Genomic DNA, 24,435 nt, shown 5'->3' on the forward strand with positions numbered 1-24,435 from the left:
TAAGGTCACCAACTCCAACCAGAACTATATCTAGAGTACTCTTTAGATCTAAAAAAGTCTGGGTCTAAACAAAAATTCAATGTCCGTTAATATTTTCAACCTCTCCACTAATGTACTGTGTATACACATGCCACTTCCAGATGCACTGCATTTGCATTGTTTTCCTCTATCAAATCTTCAGAATAATTGTACCAGTGATCAAATTAGTTTATGTAAACTAATGAATCTTAGAAAGATCACTCAGACAAGCTTTCCCCTTCCTCCTCCAGCTTTATTGATAGTTTAAATTTAAAATTACATTTCTATAGTTCTAAGACTTCAGTTGCTTTTACCTTGTCTTAAAAAAACCCGATTTCAAGCAAATGATTATCTACAGTAGTCTAATTGTATTATACAAAAATAACATCTTGATTTCTGTGTAAACACATTCATTCAACTGCTGTGTAGATCCAATCCTATTTGCTATGTGTTTCGGTTGTAATTTCATAATGGGTATAATAGATGCTAAACTACATTCAAAATTTTAAACCTCTGCTTGCACATCTGTATCTCGAATACCAACTTCGATTTCAGCTACTGTAAGCTGGTTACTCCTATGCTTTAAACCTGTACTTTTCCCAACCATGGACAGGTTTGCTCGTTTAGTTTTGTTTACTCCCACTTTGTTTACTGTACGTAGGGCCCCGATACAGATGTTGGTTTGTCTGATGAACTGCTCCCAAGGTCAAACAATTCAAAGCCAACATTTCAAGAAATCACATGCGGAAGTTTCAATGCAACTTCCAGGTTTGATTTCCTCACGGAATCACTTCCAGAACCCAAAAAGGGCCTCTGATCTGACTCGTCTCTTCCCACTCATTAATCCCTATACACCAGTGGCATGGAAAGGGGGTTCTTTTACAAAGCATTATACATAACACCTCTACCAAACTAAACATAAACATTTGTAGTTAAATGCAGAATGCATTTTTCAACCCCTTTCCTTTCACATTTTTTTGAGTAAAGCTCACTGGCCTGGGACTAGCCTCTATCTGCCAACCATTGGCCAGTGAAGAGGATTCAGAGGAAATAATACAACCATCAATCAGAAAAGGAGGGGGCGACAATGCAAGGTTTAAGCTGTAGCCTCAATCGTGCATTCCCGTGCAAGATGTCCAGCTTCACCACAACGGTAGCAGTTTACTTCACTGGCCTTGCTGCAATTGATAGCGACATGACCAGTTTCACCACACCTGCAAGTTAAACAAGACAATTTCACATTAAGTTTTAAATACTCATTAGGTTTATTACTACACAATAATGAAACTCAATTTCAGTGTGAAAACACTATCCAAACCCTCAGCTTGCAGTTCATCGGTACACATGCTATATGCATATTACATACAGCATTAACTGGAGATCAGCTTTACCACAACTGCAGACATTGAAATAATGAGCCATTCCAACACCAAACTAGTATGAAGTCACATCTCCACTCCTTCCTTCTTGAGGCAATATTCTGTACAATAAGTATGCGAGTGAATCCTTGCAAAAGATCAGGTTTTCTTTAATAAAATGTGGCGCCGGTGACCCAGAGAATTGATAGTTATGTGGAAGATGCTCTATCGAGCCGACTGGTTCTAAACATAAATGCAGACACCCGGACGGATTGTTTCACCGCGATAACGTTGCAGTTTTAGTTCATTTGTCCATCATGTTGCACAAACTCAGGGATTTCACAAGTACTTGTAAAAAGATGCTTGTACAAAATAGTCACTCTACTTGAAAATAGTGTCCAGTGATAATGAACACAAATTCCACCTACCAGAAATGAGCACGTTTCCAGGATAAACAGGCCAATGACAAATTGTGAGGTAGTTGCTTAAATTTTTTCAAACCCTCCCCACCCTAAAAACACTGCCGGAACAATATAACAAATTCAATGTGCCCCGCCTTCTCAATGACATAACAAAGCAGCCAACACCTAACCCATAATCATCTGTTCAAACTAATGGAAATGTAGGGCATTAAATTATCAATCAACAAGAGCTTTCATTTATATGCTTTGCATGATTTTTGGATTAATTTGTAACATCTGCAAAAGTATTCAATTGATATTAAAATGTAAATCCCAATAAAACAAGGCATGATACGAACCACCAAGCAGATATGTGATTGATCACATTTTGATGGCAAGATTAAAGAACATAAAATTTACTGTGCAAAAAATGATCTGGGTGTATACATGCTTGTACATTTGAAGAATCTGCTAAAAGGTTTAAAAATGTTCAGATTTAAACAAAATTAAGCTGTGCTAAGCAATTTATAAAAAAACTGCACACTTTGGAATGTTTGATAAAGCTACAAGGGAGGTTGCAGAGTCTGAACGAACCCAAAAGCTTTCTGTATTTCAATACCAAAGGGTCAGTTTATGTGTTATATGGTATAAGAACTGAAAGCTTAAAATATTTTTGTTGCATGAAGGTACTCCACATGAGCTTCAGGGAAGTGTTCAAAAACCATTATGATTTTTAACTGGCAGAGAACGGATTAAAGATCATTAAAAATAAAATAACAGAGGATCTGATAAGAGTTGAAGAAAACAGCAATAAAAGGAAGATCAAGAAGAAAAAGGCAGACATTATGGATGAAACATATGCTGCTGGTTACAATAACTACTACAAATGGGAAAGGCTAGATGCATTTATTGAACAGAAGTGGGAGAATGGAATTGGTTCAGTAGCAGGAAGTATGCAGACTTTTTGATGGATACGGGAGAAAAACCAATAGATCATTTACCTGGAACCTACAGCAAACTCCATATGTGGATAATTCTTTATAATCAGAAGGGCATCTTCCACTCTGCACCTTCTCTCCATTAAGCCATGCCGCTATAAGGAATTCACTATCAAGAGATCTCATATTAAGGGCTTGAATCTCTCACTTTTGACCATGTAGAGTTTATTTGAATTTATTGTTTGGCAATAAGTATTTCTGGTTGAATTCACTTTAATTGAGAGATGCACAACTGACTTCTCTATGAAGGTGCACAATGTGCAAAGTCACATTACTGTGCTAGAATGTACTGTTGTTAACCAGGATGCCACTAATCAGCAAAATCTACGTACAAATCTAATTGAACAGTAACCTACAGGAACATTTTGAAAACTATATACAGCATTCCTAATGAAAACTAAACCAGTGACAACAGAGAATAATCAGTAAAAACGACTGTCCCAACTGAAACATTCAAGCCCTTCTTGCACATATCTGGTGCCAATGTTCTTCCAAGACTTCTTAGACATTGCACCATTTAATGAATGCACAATTATTTCAGCAATAAATTGTAACTTTCATGTTTAACCCATTTTCAACAGTCACAAAATTATTTTAATGCTAACAAAATAACATCAAACGACACCCTCATAATCCCCAGCCATCCAACCGTCCCTCTTTCCACACGAGCCAACACCAAATTGAAAATCTTCAAGGATTGCAGGTGTGATACAGACCTCACTCCACATTCAATCCTTGAAGATATTTAATTTGGAAAGCAGAAAATAATTACCGGCGTACAGGTTTGCACAGCGCAAGACACGGGCGTACGGGTTTACACAGCGCAAGACATGAGCGTACGAGTTTGCATAGTGCAAAACCCAGTCGTACGGGTTAGCATAGTGCACGACCCGAGCGTACGGGTTAGCATAGTGCAAGACCACAGTTGGGAGACAACCAAGGCGTGGGACAGCACTGGTATTGTCATGGATGTATAAATATCAAGCGACAGCTTTTAATATAATACATTACAAGTTTTGATACCGAAACATGTGGAAAAATGACAAACACTAGATAAAAAGTTGACAACAGGAAGGTTACGTTTTGTTGATGTAAGATTTTTAATATTGGTTACATGAAACACCTAAAATTTAGCTGAGTATCTCATGACAAGAGCTGAGCCAGGTTGATTATTTCCATTTCTTTCCAAGCTCGATACAAAATGCAACATTTAAAGTTCACAGGCTAACAATAGTTATTAAATCACAAATTTCAAATATTTGATATGATTAAATTTAAAGTTCAGCAGATATTTCAGTTACTTATCCATTTTCATTATTGCATTACAAGTGGCCATGTACTGGCATTGCAAATAATACCCAATAATTTTCAAACATAAATGCATGCAGTACTTGTCATTTTATTTGACTCATCGGATGGCTTGAGCAACGGAGCAAGCTGCTGCATACCCAACAACTAAACAGTTTAAATTTCCTACATTATTTGAGGCTGGAACCAAAGTTCTAGCAGGAAACCTAACAAAAAGTTCTTGGTTTTTAATAATTTATTCTCACCTGTTAACATTTTTTTAAGTAGTCAATTTGTGCTGGCAAGTTACAAGTAGCTGAGCTACATTGGGAAGTTCCCATGATAATATTTGGTCCATTCAATTAGGATAGCATTGTAAGCAACTGCACTAGTCTCAGCAATCCAAGGTCAAGGGGTAGGGTTTTCTAGTGGAGGACAGCAGAGATGGACACTGGCCACCACGCTTGATTCCAATTACTTCCCAATAATAGCCCCTTACCTTAAGTGCACTTGTGTAGATGTTAGTTCAGCAGCATTGCCTTGATTTTTGGATCAGCCCCATTGTTGAGGCACACATAATGGAAAAGCCAAATGTGCTAAACACAGAAAGGCACACAAGAGATTTTAGCCTAGTAGGAGTGTCCATATTGATATTAGAGGCAGGAGACAAACTAACCCTGGTCCCACCCCAAGTCCTGTTTTGCCCATATTACAAAAATGTTACCCAGTGCATTTGAATTGCTGACATGCCCAGATGCTATTCTAGAATCAGGGCTGACTAAACATGCAATTGGTTACAACCCTTGATTACTCTTCGGAACACTTTACTACATTTACATTGCAAAAATGTTCATGTAGTCAGCCACGAGGACAGAAAATAAACAGTTGCATTGTGATATGGGTTAAATGAAAAAAAGCATAAACAGTACTCAATGATTAAATGCAGTGCCATGAGCGTGTTTCACGTGTTACTTTGCAAAAAAAAAATCTTTCAACATTGGATCAAATATTGCTAATTTTCAGAATAGGTCATCTATGACTAAACAGAAATTAACAATTGAATATAAAGCACATTCACAAAAAAGGCGGGTCCTCTGCTCCATACCTATAGCACTTGACTTTAGTGCAGTCCTTCTGAATATGCCCAAATTCTCCACATGAATAACATTTCTGCTCATCAGCATGATCACAATCACGGGCCAGATGTCCAGGTCTGCCACAGTTGTAGCAGCATTGTTCTCTCTCCTTCTTTGGCTCCTTGCAGTCTTTGGCAATATGGCCACCCTTACCACAGTTGTAGCAGGCTGAAATTTGACAGAGCATAAATTATTTGTAAGAAGTTACTTTATCACATACCATAGAGAAAAAAAAATATTTACCATCTTCCTGGAGTTCACAATCCTTTGCAAGGTGGCCCGATTCACCACAACGGTAGCAGATATCTGTAAATGGTTTAAAATATTTCAGCTCAGTAAAAGCTCTGCACAATGCCACATATCTGTAGTAAATTTTGAAAAAAACTGCTCAATTTAATATGCTCTACTATCATAGAATATGCAAGTTTTCAACAAAGAAAATACTGGAAGTACTCAGCCATTCAGGCAGATATCAATTCATCAGAACACAATGGTCTGACCCAAAACATTTACCCTTTTCTTGTCTACATGTGATTTTCTCCAGTATATTGTTTTCAATCCAAAAATCTCTGAAATAACTTGACACAGAATTCTAGTCAGATCACACTAACAGGCCCTGTAGCCCATCTTGTCCAAGCTGACTAAGAACACCCATCTAAGATATTCCCATTTGCCTGAGCCTGACCCATATACCTACAAAACCTTACCTATCCATGGACCTTAACAAATGTATTTTAAATGTTATTGTACCTACAGATTCCTATCAAATATTTCCACTGATACCTTAAACCCATGCCGTCAAGTTTAATTCCCCAACCCTTCAAAAGTACTGCACTCACCCTAGTTATTCCCTTCACGATTTTATACACCTCCAGTCATTCACACTTCAATAAAGGAATAAAGCCCTAATTTTTGCATCGCGAAAATTGGCATTGTCTGCTCTCAAATGGATCAGGCAGTTTAAATGGCAACCATAATGGATTGGGTGTCATAGCATTGTGGAAAAATCTCTTAATTTTAACATTTACCGATGAAGGAAATACTTAAAAGGTACAATCTGTGGATCTTCTAAAAAAAAGTGCACTAAAAGTAGGAAAGTATTAATAGTTCGGAAAATCTGACAGGCCACCAATGTCCAGAGTGTGACAGATTTTTGGAATTTTACTGTATCTAGAAAATAAAGGTTTATACATACTCGCCATAAATCGTTGAATTTTTAAATGTGACCGGAAGTTATTTTCTGCTAAAGATTTAAAATTATGCCCAAAGACAGCCAATTTTATACATACTAAAATTTTGGATTAGCTATGCTCCTAGCTCGACAACCAGCTCTAAGATTAACATCTTGGTATCGACCTGAGAATTATAGGCCAGTTTCACTTTTCTCGGGATAAAATGCAAGTTAGCCACATGCTTGAAATACCTCCGTTAAGGAAATTAAAATTTTACCCAGTACTCTGGTGTGGTCTCAACCTCCCAGTTACTGCAGCAGAATACCAATTTTATATTTGCAACATCCTGCAATTAATGACAACCATGCCATTCTGCCACGCCAGGTACAAGACATCGGTATAATACCACATGGTGTTCTACTTAGGACATGGCAGCTAAAGTTATCAATTCAAATATACATTTATAATAGCCTGTCTCAACTCAAGATTTTCACCAAAATTAAAAATGAATCAAATACCACCCCCCACCCCCCAGTTACAGACCAGTTTTTTTTAACTGCTATAAACAAAAATTGTCTTTAAGAATCAGGACACCACTGATTACTTCCCACAATACTCAAGCTTTTTCTCAATCCCTTGTTCCCAGCTTACCTCTTGCAGCAGTGAAGCTTCCTCTTCCCCGGCCACGAGGTCGACCACGCACACCTGCACTACTTGGACACTCGCGAGCCCAATGCCCAATTCGTCCACATTTAAAGCACTCGTTGCTGCTCATGATGAAATCTATTAAGAAATATTATGACATTTATATTGCTCGACAGTAAACGATTGAAACTATACACAATCACAACTTCAAATGAGAGCAAGTTGTCTTAAGATAGTCTGCAGTGTATTTCTATTTGGCATTTTATTCCACATCAAGGCCAAGTGTATATTTCAATCTTATTTAAAACTCAAATACCATCCCCAAAACATAAAGAGGAATTCAAAAAAAGTTCAATCAGTTTTTTTTCCCCCATTAGGATGATAGCTTGGAGAACAATTAAGGAAATTCAAACATGACACATAGCTACACAAAGCATCCAGTCCAAAAATGGTACTGCTCATGTTCGACCTTTACCTCTTGAACTATTTATAAATGTGTGTATGGAGGAGTCAACAGATCCAAGATAGCACAAATACAGTGAACCTCCAACTATTTGAAAATTTAAATGTTTGGCACCTGCCTCAGTGGGTGATGTTATCTGCACTCCTTGAAATTAGCTGGAAAAAAGGTGCTGATCCAACAGTCTGGAAGATCTGCTAATCTAGCACCAAAGACCCATGCATAGCAGATTATACCCTTTTGCAGCATCTTGAATTCAGATATCCACACTGCCGTTGGACTACTTATGAATCATAAAGAGCTAGTGTCTTTCTTGTCCCTTGACATGGTTCCACCTGTGATGTTGCAGTTTTGTTAAATACAAGCTAGCTTAATAGATGAATCATAGCCATATTCTGAAGATTTGCATCCCAAGCCAGATTTTTCCCAAAATGGCCACAATGGCACTGTCCCAACAGAAAGTAAAAAAAAAACAAAGCAGGAAGTGGAGGTCAAAGAGCAGTAAGTGAAATTAATAAGGGCAAACAACAATTGGAGTCCAAGTACAGGAAAATGCTAACATTATGGTACTCTACCTGCTTCACAATGTAGTTAAATAAATGACAAATGGAAATGAGTATGATTTAAGTGCCATTACATAAACACGACTGCAGGTGGATTAAAACTGGATGCTGAATGGAATGTTCATGGTGTTAGACATTGAGGGACAGGCAAAAGGATTTGGTGGGGGGGGGGGCAGGGTAACTTAAATTGGCTATAGTACAGAAATAAGAAATCCAGAACTTGGTTTTAAATTGATATAAAGGTGATAAAGATTTGAGTTGGATTCAACATGGAAGATCCATTCAAAGAGTGGACAGCCAAGAAGAATTTAGAAAAGCAGAAATAGCAAAAGAATATCATTTTAGGGCAACTTTCAACAGGAAATGTGGTCCATTGGAGAATAATTAAAGAAGGAAATGGTTTATCCAGTTGTCATAATCAATGTAGGCCCAGGGATTGTAAACATTGAGACAAGGAAATTAGAGAAAAGCACAGTAGACCAAGTAAACGGGTAAGACTGCAAGCACTTCCAGCACTTATAAAAGACTCAAGGGAAGTGTTGGTCCCATACAGATGCACAAATGAATATAGGCAACCCACGTTACAGCCGGTGAGGCTCTCGAAGTTAAGTCTTCGAAAATTCATAAATCATTACCCAAAAATGAAACTAAATGTGCTTTTATGGAATGTGAGAATGAAAGTAAATAAAAATCTTTCAACTTGCAATTGGCTCGGCATGTGCAGAGGACATTGCTTCATGTTACATAAAATAAAGAATGTTTTCTAGGAGTTCAAGCATCCACCGGCAGCAGTTATTCAGCTTCCCCCATCATTATTTTATGTTATGAACAAATTATTTAAAAAACACTAGAAAATAAGAAACTGAAAGGTGAAAATTACTATTGAGCTTAGCCTAGAGTTTTGAAAGACACCCACAGATAGCAAACATTAGTTATCCTCAAATTCTAGATTTCAAAACTGTTTCAATGAGTTTGAGGTTAGTGGCCATTGAATGAAGAAAATAGGGCATGTTAGCCATGGTTTTTGTGGAGAAATTATTGGTATCTGCAATGACTGAACACACTGAAAATAATAGGATGCCACAGAATCAAGATAGACCAAAACGTAGGAGAAAAATGCATCAATTAAGTTAGCAAATGGCACACTGATTTTACTGCAAATAAGTCGGAGTTTAGAAATTGGGAAGTTTTGTTCCAATTGTACAGGTGTTGGCAAGGCTACAGCATAAGTATTAGACACTGATTTTGGCCCTCACCCGGGAAAGGACGATATTGGAAGCAGTCCAAAGGAAATTCCCTGGGATGAAAGGACGGTTCTATCACGAGAAGCCAAAAGGTTTGGATAGTATTCGTTGGGAGTTTAGAACAATGAAGGGTGAACTTGTTGAATTAAAGGTCTTAAGGATGGAATTTGAGATATTTTTGTCAATGTGAAAAGATGTGACAGGACTTCAAAGGACCAATCTTTTAAAACGGAAGTACATAGAAATTTCTGAGCGAATATAGCGTAACAAATTCTGCACTTCAGATATGTATGAAGGCAATCTCATTAAAATAGTTTTGTGGGCTCGGTTAACTAACAATTTGTTCAAAATTTAAATCCAGTACTCAAAATCTAAAAATGATTGAGACGACCATATTGTGGTCAGAAGAAGCAGCTCTGCTTGCAACCAACACTGTAAAAAGACATGGGAAAATATATGGAGACATGGAAAAATTAAATTGTGGTCATCAGCTTTATTATTGCAATTAGCACAGTACTCATGTTACGAAACATCACTATTCTTTATCTTTAACCCTTATAACACTATCTAGCGTTTAATTCTGACATCACGCTGCCAAAAAGTCAAGATACATTGAAGGATATGGTTTATTCAGTTTCATACATTCTTTAATTGTGTCTTCTACGCAATTCTACCAGATCTCTTCTACCAACTTTTGACTTCTCTAATCTTGAATACTACAAGTTACACCAGTTGCTCTTTTTTTAATCTGCTAAACTGCAAATGTAAAACTAAACATTTAGAATTTAATGCCTGAAGCTTAATTCCAGCCATGTAATTCAGGCTTTTGAAAATAAGACTCGTTTATTTTTACTTTCGAGACTTTTTTTCAAACAGATATGCCCTTTCCCAATTTGTATATTAATAACTTTCATATTATTTGTGTGATATTATGTTGTGTATTCTTGTCTCAAAAAATCTATTTCAAAACTAAGATAACCCAAAGGGTTGATAGTCCCAACTGTAATGCTAAAGTTGCAAGAAAATCTGGGTGTAAATGGAAAATGTCAATCAAATTATAAGGCAAATACACCCCGACTTCAAAAATGCTTGCACATATGTTAATATATATCACATTAACTAGTTAGCTATGAAGATCACAAAATGTTTCAATTATGCCTTGGTTCTGTTTAACGGATAAAACAGTTCAAGCAAACCAACTTGCATTCAATTAGAGATTTACAAGGTGCCAGCGTGATGAAACCTGGTGGGACAAGACAGAAAGCAAAGCAGAGGAAAGAAACATGATAGGACAACACAGGAAGCAAAGCAGAGGATTACAAAATTCAAACCAAGAAACTCAATACTGTAGGCTAAATGTAAAATGCAAGCAAACCCAAAGATAAATTTTGGATACCTATTAAATATCCAATTCTTGGATGCAGAATAGATGATTTAAAATAAAATATAAACGTTGGAGAAAAGTGCTTTTCTATATTATATTAAAGAAACTAGAGAGGAAAGGGTGCTTGTGTGTCCGTGTTAGCCGAATCACCACATACAATCCAAAGTACGTCACCTTAAGGGAAAAATAGCCAAACACATGTACAAGTGTCCAAAATTAATTTCTTAGTGAAGCCAAATTAGAGCATTTCCTATATGTGGAATGTATTGTTGGGATGGAGAATTGTCTCCAAGATTTTTTTAATTACGTCTCAAAGATTATTTTCTGAATCACTGAAAAGGGACTCAATTATTAATAGCACCAGTGATCATCAAGACAGAAAAGAAAAAAAAAACAGGGAGAAAGAGCAACTTGACGGTGGCACAGTAGACCAAAATGTATTTTTGGATATTATTTCAAATCGGGGCGATTTTATACATCACTGACAGCCTCCCAGCATCATAACACGCATGGATTATATTAACCCCACCTCTTATTCCAGCACATAAATGAAAATTTTCACAAATAAAAGTGAAACGAAAAATAAGACTACAATGAAATTGGCAGTTGTCTTCAGGCTGACGAGAAACCTGCTCATCATTTCAAACCACATTACAATTCACGTCAATAGTTACAATTATAAACGAGGGTTCCACCAGACCCCTGCTAGGTATACGTTTAATTTTAAATCTACCAGAAACCGTAGTCGTGACACTCTCCACGTGGGATATTGCAAGCCCCAGTCACTTTCCCGCCAAAGCCAGGTTAAGTAAAATTTCAGGTTAAAATTAATTTTAAGAAACGTCTGATCATATCACTTAACGCTCTGAATCTCTCTATTAATTTCACTTTTACACTTTAGCTTGTGTGTGAATAAAACTCTGCTGTAGCGAACACGGGCCTAGCCGACTGGCCTCAGCCGCGGCATTTCCAAAGGCTGCGGTCCGTCACAAAGCAATGGCGGCAGGAGAACCATCACGGTGAGCGGTGGTGTGGCCCACCTCACGTGTGCGGGTGAACCAGTGCTGGAGCAGCAAGGGCGGGCAGATTCCACAGGTACCCCCCCCTCCCCCCGGCCCCGCCACCAGCCACGCCACGCCGCCACACGCACTTGGAACCTAACATGGCGGCGGGGCCTCTGCTCGAAAGGCGTTGCGTTAATACGCAGCAAGCAAGTCATCGGGCCGACGCTGGGGACGGGCGGCGAGGATGAGAGGAACCAGGCCCGGGCTGCGCTGGGCCCACAGCCTGACGCACAGGCCGCAATGCGCCGAAAGAAATCAATTTGTGTCCCTCAGCACTTCTTCGGCGTTCAACCCCCGGGAGGGAGGGAGAGGGAGAGAGGGTCGCCCTCCGTTAACGGTGAAGGCAAGGGAGGGGAACCGAGCCCGACCCCCCAACCAACCGCGCCCGCCCGCCGCCCGCCCGCGCCCACCACCCGACGGCGGGTTTTCCCCAGGCCCTCGATGCCGGGGCCGGAGCGGCGGCCGCGCCCTGTCCTTACCGCCCGCCGCCTTCGCGCCGACTCCCTGCCCGTCCGCTCGCTCTCTCCACTCACGCGGTCCGACTCACGGCACCGCCCTCTGCGCACACGCCGGTGCACACCAATCAGCTCGGACCAATCCCAGCCGCCACCTTGCTGATTGGACAGCCCCCACGCCACTCACCCGCGGCTGGTCCCGCCTTCCGCCCTGCGCGACCAATCACGGGCCTACTCCTGGCGCTTGCGCACTAGCGTGCATTTGGCCTGCCGTCAAATTCCTTTAAGGTGAGTGTCAGTTCTCCCTGTTTGCGCCTTTCATAAGTTGGCTTGTCAGGTTTCATATTTAAGCAAGTAATACAACACTATTCATTAGAACTAATTCCTTTTGCACCAGCAACAAATCTATCTATTTTAAAATTGAATACAATTATACTAGTTTAGTTTATTGTCACTTGTACCGAGGTACAGTGAGAAGCTTTGTTGCCTGCTAACCATGCTGGTTATGATTTCAGCATGGTACTTCTTGGAGGTTGTAAGTCCAATTGGGTAAGGTTGGGGGGAAAAATGAGTCAGATTTTGTCCCCTCATTCAACTACGGCTCTTTAATTTGTCAATGTGGAACAATATCACTAACTTCAGTCTGAACAAGGGCCTCAACCCAAAACGTCACCCTTTCCTTCCCTCCAGCTATCTTCAATAGCTCTGATTTTCATCCTGCACTCAAATTTACTTGGACCATCTCTGACACCTCCCTCCCCTTTCTTGATCTCACCGTCTCCATCATAGGTAATAGACCACTGACTTATGCCTATTACAAACCCATTGACTATCTCAACTACACTTCTTCCCACCCTGCTTCCAGCAAAGACTATCCTACTCCCAATTCCTCCGTCTACGCCGCATCTGCGTCCAGAATGAGGTGTTCCATACTATGACATCCGAGATATCTTCATTCTTTAGGGAATGGAGGTTCCCTTCTCATATCATAAATGAGGCCCTCACTCAAGTCAAGTCAAGAGAGTTTATTGTCATGTGTCCCAGATAGGACAATGAAAATCTTGCTGAATACAGAAACGTTTCGTGTGTCAATATAGCATAGACCATACATATGCACACATAAATAAACAGAAGTGCAATAGGCTGTTATAGTTCAGAGTTTGTTTGATGGCAAGTTTAATAGCCTGATGGCTGTGGGGAAGAAGCTGTTCCTGAACCTGGATGTACCAGATTTCAGGCTCCTGTACCTTCTACCTGATGGCAGCGGAGAGATGAGTGTGTGGCCAGGATGGTGTGGGTCCTTGATGATGTTGGCAGCCTTTTTAAGGCAGCGACTGCGATAGATCCCTTCGATGGTGGGGTGGTCCGAGCCGATGATGGACTGGGCAGTGGTCATAACTTTCTGTATTCTTTCCGCTCCTGGACGCTTAAGTTGCCGAACCAAGCCACGATGCAACCAGTCAGTATGCTCTCTACTGTGCACCTCTTTGACATACCGACTCTCCGTAATATTATCAGGAAGTGCTTTTTTTATAATTGCATTCCGTGTGCTGGGACGAGAAAAGATCTTCGGAAATATGCATGCCCAGGAATTTGACGTTCTTGACCCATCCCGTTGATATAAACGGGATTGTGGGACCCTATCCTACCCCTTGCAAAGTCCACAATCAGTTCCTTGGTTTTGCTGGTGTTGAGAGCCAGGTTTTTGTGCTGGCGCCATTTTGTCAATTGGTCGATATCACTTCTATACTCTGACTCATCACCATCAGTGATTCGTCGAGTGTGGAGTAAGGCAGGTTCAACAGAGAGGAGGAAATTGGTTTACAGCAGGTACGTTGTCAGGAGGAAGCAGTGAGATGTGTTAGGGCAGTAGCTCAGGTTAAGCATGGACAGTGGATGAACTGGGTGAAGTGTAGAAAAGAGGAGGGATGGAGGGACTTGTGGTGTTTGGAGGAGGGTCATGTCAGTTTCCTAATCAGGGCTATTTATGATGCGCTGCCAGATCCGCAGAACCTCAAACAATGGGTAAGTGGGGACCCGGCGTGTCCCTTGTGCTCAGACGTGGCAACGTTGAGGCATATTTTGTCAGGATGTAGGACGTCTTTCTCAGGGTTGGTATACATGGCGGCATAACCAGGGATTGAAGTGCATCGCTGCAGCAATTGAAAGGAGGGGAGTACAGGTGAATTCAGTAGGCATCAAGACTGGAAGTGTTACAATTCATTTTGTCCGTGAGGGAGAGGAGGGAAGTTTGCAGATAGGTATGAGTCAGGCTAGCTATGGGGAGCCAATGATTGGGAGATGCGAGTAGATATGGGAGGAAAGCTTGTTGTTCCGCAGGAAATAATCGCTACTAGTTTGAGGCCTCATATAGTGTTATGGTCAGTTAGTCAGCGGATGGTGTATTTTATAGAACTGACGGTGCCTTGGGAGAACCTAATGGATGAGGCTTATGAAAGGAAAAGGCTTAGATATGTAGAGTTGGCAGCAGAAGTTGAGCAGCGAGGATGGAGGGCAAGAGTACGTCCTGCAGAGGTGGATTGTAGACGTTTCATAGCGAGATCAACCACGTCGCTATTTGGAGAGCTAGGAATTTGTGGACAGAGTTTGCGTCAGGCTGTAAAGCAAATGTCAGAGGCAGCCGAGCAAGGCAGATGGTGATTTGGTGGAGAAGAAATTGTGTCACTTGGGGGCAGAAAGGAAACGTTTGATATGCAGTATGTGTATTTCTTTGTAATTGGGGGGTGGGGGTGGGGAGACTCCAGATCCAACTGTTGAGCCTTCCCGAGGTGTTGTGGGCCTCACTCAATGAATCACCAGTGAAGGGAGATGCCCACTTGATAACCCCAATGATATACTTGCATCTACAGGATTTGTTTTTTTAAAGAGCTAGTTAATATGTAGCTAGTAGTTTTTGCATATGGAGTCATTAATTGTAAGTTGGTGTATTTAGTTAGATAATATTTTGATTTTGGGCTTGGTTTTCACAGTTGAGTGCTTATCCTGGAGTTATAGCATGTGCTTTGTGTTTTAATTGCAATTCACTACAGGAGTGTATTAAATAGAAACAGGATTAGGCTATTCAGCCCTTTGTCTATGATCCATCATTCAACAAGCTGATGGCTGATCTTTTACCTCGGAATCACTTTCCTGTCTTAATCCTATAATTCAAGATTCCTTTAATATCTATCGATCTAAGGATCTCTGTCTTTAGTGTGAGCCTCTACAGTCTCCTGGAGTAGAGATTGCAAAGATTCACTACCTTGACAAGTAAAGATGGTTCTTTTGATTATCAGTTTCCTCATTTTGAAAATGTGACTCCTGGTCTGAAACTGCCTTGCCAGGAGAAACATCAGTCCTGCATGCAACCCAGTAAGAATGTTCTATGTTTAAATGAAGGCAGTTCTTACTCTTCTATACTTGAGACAGTAAAGGCTTAATCTCTTCACATCTCACAGATCCACTATCCCAAGAATCAACCAGGTAATCCTTACCTGCGCTCTCTCTTCCACAAGGCAAAGCTTCACACAGTATTCTAGACGTGGTCTCATCTGGGCCCTATGCAACTAGAGTGAGGCTTCTGTATCCTTATACTCAGATTTGTTTCCAATAAATGGTTTCCTGTTCTTACGTGGCTGCTTACGTGGAAATTCCCTTTCAAGTGATTTGTGTACAAAGTGACTCAAGTCACTCTAAGCAGAATGCGGGCGAACCTCATTGAAACATACAGAATAGTGAAAAGCTTTGATAGTGTGGATATGGGGAGAATGTTTCCACTAGTGGGAGAGTCTAGGACTAGAGATCATAGCCTCAGAATTAAAGGACGTTCTTTTAGGAAAGAGATGAGGAGAAATTTCTTTAATCAGAGGGTGGTGATTCTGTGGAGGCCGTCAGTGGATATTTTTAAGGCAGAGATAGACAGATTCATGATTATTACAAGTGTCAGAGATTATGGGAAGAAGGCAGGAGAATGGGGTTCGGAGGGAGATAGATCAGCCATGATTGAATGGCGGAGTAAACTTGATGGTCTGAATGGCCTAATTCTACTCCTATTCCTTATGACAGGGGTTGGCAGCCTTGTTCTGCATAGGGGCCAGGACCCATGTCTGTGAGTGGATGGTGGGCCATATCTATCGCCATAGTTAATAAATGGAGGTAATAACAATATATGAACTAAATTAGTAATTAGTAATAATACATACTAATAATACATAAATTAGTAATAATACATACATAAATTAGTAATAATACATACTAATAATACAAACTAACTAGTGTGATACTCGGTGTTGTTTTTCGCATTAGTTTTCATATGTTTTTCAATTAGTTTTCTGCAGTTCCCGGAACCCTTGCGACCCCTGGACTGGCTGCAGTTCCCAGGTCGCCTGCGAGCTCCGGGACTAGCTGCAGTTCCCAGGCCCAGAAAACGAATTGAAAAATTAAACACATGCGAGCTGCATGATTTTGGGTTACGGGCTGGATCCGGCCCTTGGGCCGTAGGTTTCCGACCCCTGCCTTATCAACACCTTTTAATATCTCATCATTTTTAAAAAGAATGTCTATCTTTCTAATATTTCAACAAATTGAATGATCTCACATTTCTCTACTTTATATGTAATGTCATCTCACTCATCACCTCTTCCCACCTCCACCCTTTCCGCCTTTCGCAGAAACTGTTCCCTCCATAACTCCTTGGTTAACTCATGCCTTCCCACCCAAACCAGACCCTCCCTATGTACCTTCCCCTGCAACTGCAGAAGATGCAACACCTGTCATTATACCTCCTCCCTCGACTCTGTCCAGGGACCCCAACAGTTCTTTCAGAATAGGCAGAGGTTCAGGTGCACCTCCAACCTCATCAACTGTATCCATTGTTCAAGGTGTGGACTCTTATACACAGGTGAGACCAAACGTTGACTGGGTGATCGTTTCACTGAACATGTTCGCTCAGTCCGTCTGGACCTACCCGATCTCCCGGTTGCCAAACACTTTAATTCCCCTTCTCATTCCCACACTGACCTTTCTGTCTGAGGTCTCCTCCATTGTCAGAGTGAGGCCAAATGCAAATTGGAGGAACAGCATCTCATATTTCGCTTGGGCAGCTTACAACCCAGTGGTATGGATATTGATTTCTCTAACTTCAAGTAACCCATGCATTCCCTCTCTGTCCACCCCTCCACCACCCAGGTTGTACCAGGTTCAAAGACGTCTTGTTGTCTCATTGTCTGTATCTCGTTTTCACCCAGCACACGGCTAACAATTACCTGTTTCCTTCATCATCATTACTTTTTTGCACATCTTTCATTCATTGTTCTATATCTTTCCACGTCACCATCTGTATCTCTCGAAGATAAACACTAAATGCTGGAGTAACTCAGGTGAAGAGGCAGCATCTCTGGAGAGAAGGAATGGGTGCCATTTTGGGTCAAGACCTTTCTTCAGACTGAGAGTCACGAAGAGAGAAACGAGAGATATGAATGGGTAAGGTGTGAAAACGACAGATCAAAGCAGACGATGATCAACAAAATATAGAATGGTTCATAGGTACACAAAAATGCTGGAGAAACTGAGAGGGTGCAGCAGCATCTATGGAGCGAAGAAACCCTTCTTCAGAAGCGCCCGAAACGTTGCCTATCTCCTTCGCTCCATAGATGCTGCCACACCCGCTGAGTTTCTCCAGCATTTTTGTCTACCTTCGATTTTCCAGCATCTGCAGTTCCTTCTTAAATAGAATGGTTCATTGTTGGCTCTGGGGGAGGTGACAACAAGGAATACAATCAGTAAAATTAATCAAGAGGACAGTGAAACTAATCGGAGAATGGAGAGACGAAAAGAGAGGGAAAGCAAGGGTTACTTGAAGTTAGAGAAAGCAAGATTTCTGGGGGAGGGGGGATGTGAGGAAGGGGGGTGTGGGTGGGGGAGGGGGGTGTGGGGGAGGGGGTGTGGGGGAGGGGGGATGTGGGGAAAGAGGGGGGTGGGGGGGAAAAGGGAAAGAGGGGGAGAAGGGGTGTGGGGAGGGGGGGGGTTGTGGTCACAGCAGCCGCAGCTCGCACTCTGCTCACCCCGCACCTTCAGCTTTCGGCCTCACACAGCAGATCCCGGTCCCACTCCGACCTCACTCAGAGGCTTCTGATTCAATTCAGCAGCTTCCAGCTGGTCGTCGCAGAAGCAGTCCGCACGCTGCACACTCTCCGCAGGCTGCTCACTCTCCGCGAGCTGCTCTGTCTCCGCAAGCTGCTCAACAAACTCCGCCCCATTTTTTTATTCTCCTCGCCGTGTTATTGACAGCAGGTTCCGGAAGGGGCGGTTTTTATGATTTTTAAACCTTCATAACTTTTGTACTATTTCATCAATCGGAACAAAACTTATTTGACTTGCAGCAGAGGAGAATGGTGAGTAAGGAGGCGATAAATCGTAGCGCTGTGGGGATCATTTTTACGCAAATTTAAATACAACGCAGACCAGAAGTGGTCAAGATGAGAGTTTTAGGAATAATATAGATAATATGTAAAAAATTATAACAGATTTGCCAAACCTGCAGTTCCTTGTGTCCACATGTTACATGTTACATTGTCTATCTTGCAAATTATGGGAACTGCCATTCAATCTGGAATTTTGGAAGATTGAAACCAGCATTTATCTCACTGTGGTTAAGCAGGGATAGATGCTCAAAAACAAGCATCTTCAAAAAGCAGAGGATACAAAGCATCAGATTTGGGGAATTTATAATTTTTAAGCCCCTTAAATTTATCCAGTATATATTGTTTGCTAATTTCTGTGAGTTGTTCATTGATTCTATACCTATATTTCTTCACTATTTCTGGAGGTTTTCTATGTCTTCCATGAAAGCAGATATGAAACACAGATCAAAATTCACCGCAGTTACATTATTTCCCAATATAATTTCTCCTCGGTCTGTAAGATGTCACCATTGGTTTTGGGAATTCTTTTCTATTTTACAGGCATCTTTTACAATATGTTTTTTATGTTTCTTGGTAGTTTGCTCATGTGTTCTATATACCCTTTCCTTATCAATGATTTATCCTAATCCTCAGGATTTCTTTTTTTTCAGGACTTTGAACAGCACACCAAAAGATTGGACTCTTCGGCCCACAATGTCTGTGGAGAACGTGATGACAAATTAAACTATTCCCTTCTGTCTGCGCATGATCTATATTGGAGAGCTTCTAGCCCCAATGGCAATCATGGCTACATTCTTAAAACCTGTGATGACCAACTGCCTGGATTTTTTATGGACATCTTTAACCTCTCATAACTAAGATTATGAGGTTCTCATCTGCTTTAGTAATACCAAAGCCCAAGAATAGTAAGGTGACATGCCTCAATGACGACTGACCGGTATCACTAATGTCCGTGGTGATAAAGTGCATTGAGAGCTTGTTTATGATACATATCAACCCCTGCATCACTCGAAACCTGGACCCACTACAATTTGCCTACCACCATTAAGATCAATATATAGGTTGTGATTTCGCTGGCTCTTCACTCTGCATAGGAGCACTTGGGCATCAGCAACATGTACGTCAGGCTGTTGTTCATCGACCACAGCTTGGCTTCCAACACCATCATCCCCTCCAAACTTATCACCAAACTTGGAACTGGGTCACTGCTCATCCCTAAGTAATTGGATCCTTGACATCCTCATCGGCAGACCACAATCAGTACAAATTGGCTGCAACATTTCCTCCTTGATAACCATCAACATAGGGGCACCTCAAGACTGTGTACTGTATTCCCTGCTCTACTCACTCTATACCCCTGACTGTGCACCCAGACACGACTCCACGCCATCTTTAAATTCGTCAATGATACCACCGTTTTTGGACGTATAACGGGTAACGTTGTGTCAGAGTACAGGGATTGAAAATCTGATTGTATGGTACAAGAACGACAATCTCAAAAACCTTGACCTCAATGTTAGCAAGACCAAGGAACCGATTTTTGACTTCAGGGGGGCATATGTCATGGACCTGTCTTCATCGATGAGATGAGTCAACAGTTTCATGTTTCCGGGCATGCATGTTTCTGAAGATCTGCCATGGGTCTAGCACATTGATGCCATCACAAAGAAAGTTCATCAACACCTCTACTTCCTGAGAAGGTTGAGGAGATATGGTATGTCGACAAATACTATTAATTTCTACAGGTGTACAGTGGAGAATGTACTGAGTGGTTGCATCACGGCCTGGTTCAGTAACTTGAATGACCAAAAATGATAGAGAATAGAGTGTGGTTGACACTGCCCAGTTATCACAGATATTGACCTCCCCACCATTGAAGGAATCTAGAGGAAGAAGTGAATCAAAACGGCATATTATCAAAGACCCACTCCACCCTGGTCACGCTATGATTTCAATACGACCATGGGCAAGGTGGTATAGGGGGACTCAAAACCATATCCACCAGATTCAAGAGCAGCTTCGTCCCAGCAACTATCAAGCTCTTGGACACTACACACACTAATCTACACAACTATGAACTTCTAAGGACTGCCTTTGTTTGTATGAAAGACTTCAGTTTTGCAATATCATGGTTGAATAGCATTATGGTTATTAATTTATTGTTTTTTTGAAAATTATATGTTATCTTTGTATTATTATTGTGTTTACGGGCCTGTTAAAATGCAGCAATTAAAAATGTAATTGTTCCATTGTAGGTACATATAACAATTGAATACCTTTGACTCTTGGTCTCTCCATTACCTGCAAGTTTGTGTGGCTTTCTAATAGCCTTTTAAACACCAGTATTATATGTGCTTCCACCATGTTACAAGCTATCGCTCTCTGTATAAATTAAATTGCCCCACACATTTCCATTCAACATTACCCCTCTGACCTTAAAGCTATGCCCACTAAATGTGGATTTCAAATATGTTGGAAACCTCACATCTTGACGAAATGCGACTCCTCCTAACAAACAAAGCAGACCAATTCTTAATGATTTGGTCTCCATTTATCGACTTCTTACAAGCATATGGTGCAACATAACCGTAGAAATTAACTGTTTCAGGATCGGGTGAAGGGTGGTCAAGAATAATAAATTGCTATTTCTCCTTCAGTCCCCTGTTTTCTATCTCCTCTTTTTCTCTCTCTATTTTCTCTCTTTTCTTCTTTCCTTCACCTCACTGTTCGATATCACGCACTTCTCTATTTTTCTACTATTCTCGTTCTTTTTTTCCATTTACTGCAAAAAAAAAAACCAAGAAGTTGTACATAAAATGTAACATGTCAATATATATTAGGTATCTACAAGGTACCACATTATTGTACTTCTATTAAAATAAAAAATTTAAAAAAAGCTATGCCCACTAATATTTGATATTTACACCTCATGTGTAAAAAGATTCTGACTTTCTACCAATCTATGCCTCATAATTTTATAAACATTTCTCAACCTATGAGCAGGGAGCCACGGATTTGGACCCCAAGATCCTACTCTACCATTAAGGATCCTGCCACCAACTGGAAAACTTTCCCCTTACAGTTGACCTCCCAAAATGCAACATCTCACCCTTGCCCAGATTAAACTCCATCAGCCATTCTCTGCCCGTATCGGTAACTGATCTATATCCTTCTTCACTGAGTCTTTTTCACTGCCTACAACTCCACCATTGTTTGGGTCATCTGCAAAATTACCAACCAACCCATCTACATTTTAATCAGAGTCATTTATAAATATGTTGAAGAGGTCCCAGCACTGATCCCTGTGTAACAACACTAGTCACAGATCACCATTCCACCCCCAGCACATTCTTTCGTCTATGGATAAACCAGTTCCGAATCTAAATGACCCCAGTCATTGTGGATCTTAATCGTAATCTTCTGGATTAGCCTCTTTCATGGAAATGAACGGTTTAGAGGGATATGGATCAAAAGTGGGCAAATGGGTCTAGCTTAGATGGGGCTCCTTGGTCGGCATGAATGAGTTAGGCCGAATGGACTGTTTCCATGCTGTATGACTAGCCTATCATGAGGGAACTCGTCAAATGCCTGGTACTACTAAAGCCAATGTAGATAATATCCACTGCCACATTATTCTTATAAACCAGGGCTGAACCGCCTGTTTTTTGTTGCTTTAAATGGATACTAATTACTTGTAAATTATGTATTAATTCTTTAAATGCAGCTCTTGCTTCTTTACTGTCTACCTTGCAATGTAGTTTCCCAGTCTACCACAACCAAGTCATGCCAAGTCAATTTAGTATGTTTTGAATTTAAGATCCAAGTTCAGATCAAACAAAAATCACACCATTTTCTTCTAATATTCTCTCATAATTCAATCCTTGCATCCTAAAAGCCACATACTTTCCATATCTTCAATTAAACTTCTCGCTTTACACAATTCTAGATCTAAAATAGCCTTTCTCTCATGAGTACCTCATGTTAATGTTCTGGAAAACCATCACTTCATGGTTACATAGAAACATAGAAACACGGTGCAGGAGTAGGCTATTCGGCCCTTCGAGCTTGCACCGCCATTCAATATGATCATGGCTGATCATCCAACTCAGTATCCCGTACCTGCCTTCTCTCCATACCCTCTGATCCCCTTAGCCACAAGGGCCACATCTAACTCCCTCTTAAATATAGCCAATGAACTGGCCTCAACTACATCCTCCACACTGTTCACCTATTTGGTTTTCCCAGTATGTATCTAGTTTAAAGGTTTACGTGACTGTTCAAATTACCCTTGTTGATGCACTGCATTTTGTTAACATACTATGTTTTGTATTTCGACCACAGTTTGAGGGCTTTTATATAACTTCATAATATCTCCTGCTCCTTACTGGTATGTCTATCTAAACTGATTTTATCTTCTGAGCTAAGTTCCTTCCTTTCAATTGCCTTTATCTCAAAACCAGTGATATAATTACATCATGATCAATGGTTATTTTTCTTGTCACTGTTCTTCCAAATGATAAGTCACCCCTGATTTACATGCAGTATACAAAAGATGCTGGAATTGGTTTATTAACATTTCTTACACAGGAGATTTTACCACCCATCAAAAGTGATGAGCAGAAGCCAGATATCAGACCTAGAAAGTGTGAGTTTACAGGGCACGTACCAGTGTTAGAAGAAGACGGATGATGTAGCTCTTCAGGCTAACTGAATCAAGGGATATGTGGAGAAAGCAGGAACGGGGTACTAATTTTGGATGATCAGTCATGATCATATTGAATGCCAGTGCCGGCTTGAAGAGCCGACTGGCCTACTCCTGCACCTAATTTCTATGTTTCTATGACATTGGCAGATGTGCATGCTGATTACTGAATCATCACTCTTATGATGGGCCCTTGCATCCATCATATGGTCTGGTCAGACTGATCCCTTGCGGTGACATTGAGCTACCAAGCTCAGAATCCCAGTGGAATCTACAGCTTATTATGTTAATATACCTTGCCAGCTATCCTGGTAGCAGCCAGATGAGTCAGAATTCAGAGAGCAGGACTAACGTGGAGATTATTATGCTGCTGTCTGATAATTTCAGGTACACTGGGTGTTAGAAATAGTCTCCTTTTTATTTTATCTTTCTGAAAATGAATGTTCAAAATAATGTATTTTTGACAAATTTTATTTCTCTATTTACTTATAATCTATTGCACATAACTACCTGGAAATTAAAGTTTTCTAGTGAGTTATTTTGAATCTGCTGACCTCCAAATTCATTTCTAATGCAAAGTTAATTGGAAAGCATGAAATTTGTTATGATTGGTGCTACTTATCACGATGTACATTTAAAAAAATATATGTTAATGATTAATAAACTTAATTAAGGTTGGAAGTTGATATTCAAAATAAGAATATATAAAACATAAGAATGGGTTGACACCATGTAGCCTGTTAGGATCATTCATCAGTCCATGAAATTTTAGCTAACCTGTGACCTTAAGGGGGGGGGGGGAGCTTTCTGAAGCGCTAGCATGGTGTTGTGGGCCGAAGGGACTGGTTCCCAGAGGGCTAGTATGGACATTGTGGGTCGAATGGATTCTTGGGCTGACAGCTCAGTCACTGAGACCACACACTCAAACACACACTCACTCACACACTCAAACATGCACACACACACACACAAGCACACACACTCCCACTCACACACACACACACACTCACACTCACACTCACACACACATTCTCACACATACACTCACAAACACATACGCTCATAAAGACACACACACACATAGATACACACATATACACTCACAACATACACATACACACTCACA

General features: G+C 40.7%; 1 protein-coding gene and 1 long non-coding RNA gene across 6 annotated transcripts; one reads left to right on the forward strand and one right to left on the reverse strand.

Moving 5' to 3' along the window:
* Positions 1–250: 250 nt before the first annotated feature.
* On the reverse strand, positions 251–12,347 carry cnbpb (CCHC-type zinc finger, nucleic acid binding protein b). 3 transcript variants are annotated; one of them, XM_055648210.1, is made up of 5 exons: positions 12,210–12,347; positions 7,022–7,153; positions 5,442–5,504; positions 5,168–5,366; positions 251–1,232 (listed from the first exon to the last, which is right to left on the reverse strand). In XM_055648210.1, exons 2-5 carry the CDS (start codon positions 7,143–7,145, stop codon positions 1,115–1,117), a joined length of 504 nt encoding a protein of 167 aa, XP_055504185.1. In that variant the 5' UTR covers positions 7,146–7,153; positions 12,210–12,347; the 3' UTR covers positions 251–1,114. The 3 variants fall into 3 exon arrangements, with proteins under 3 accessions (XP_055504185.1, XP_055504186.1, XP_055504187.1); XM_055648211.1 differs by lacking the exon at positions 12,210–12,347 and adding an exon at positions 12,117–12,121; XM_055648212.1 differs by lacking the exon at positions 251–1,232 and having other exon boundaries at positions 3,857–5,366.
* LOC129704840 (uncharacterized) lies at positions 12,337–23,847 on the forward strand. Of its 3 annotated transcripts, none has more exons than XR_008724798.1 (3): positions 12,399–12,473; positions 17,536–17,666; positions 19,258–23,847. It is a non-coding gene; the product is annotated as an uncharacterized LOC129704840 (long non-coding RNA). The 3 variants fall into 3 exon arrangements; XR_008724796.1 differs by lacking the exon at positions 12,399–12,473 and adding an exon at positions 14,984–16,340; XR_008724797.1 differs by lacking the exon at positions 17,536–17,666 and having other exon boundaries at positions 12,337–12,473.
* The last annotated feature ends 588 nt before the right edge of the window (positions 23,848–24,435 follow it).

The sequence above is a fragment of the Leucoraja erinacea genome, chromosome 16 (assembly GCF_028641065.1).
Source record: "Leucoraja erinacea ecotype New England chromosome 16, Leri_hhj_1, whole genome shotgun sequence".
Classification (NCBI taxonomy): Eukaryota; Metazoa; Chordata; class Chondrichthyes; order Rajiformes; family Rajidae; genus Leucoraja; species Leucoraja erinaceus.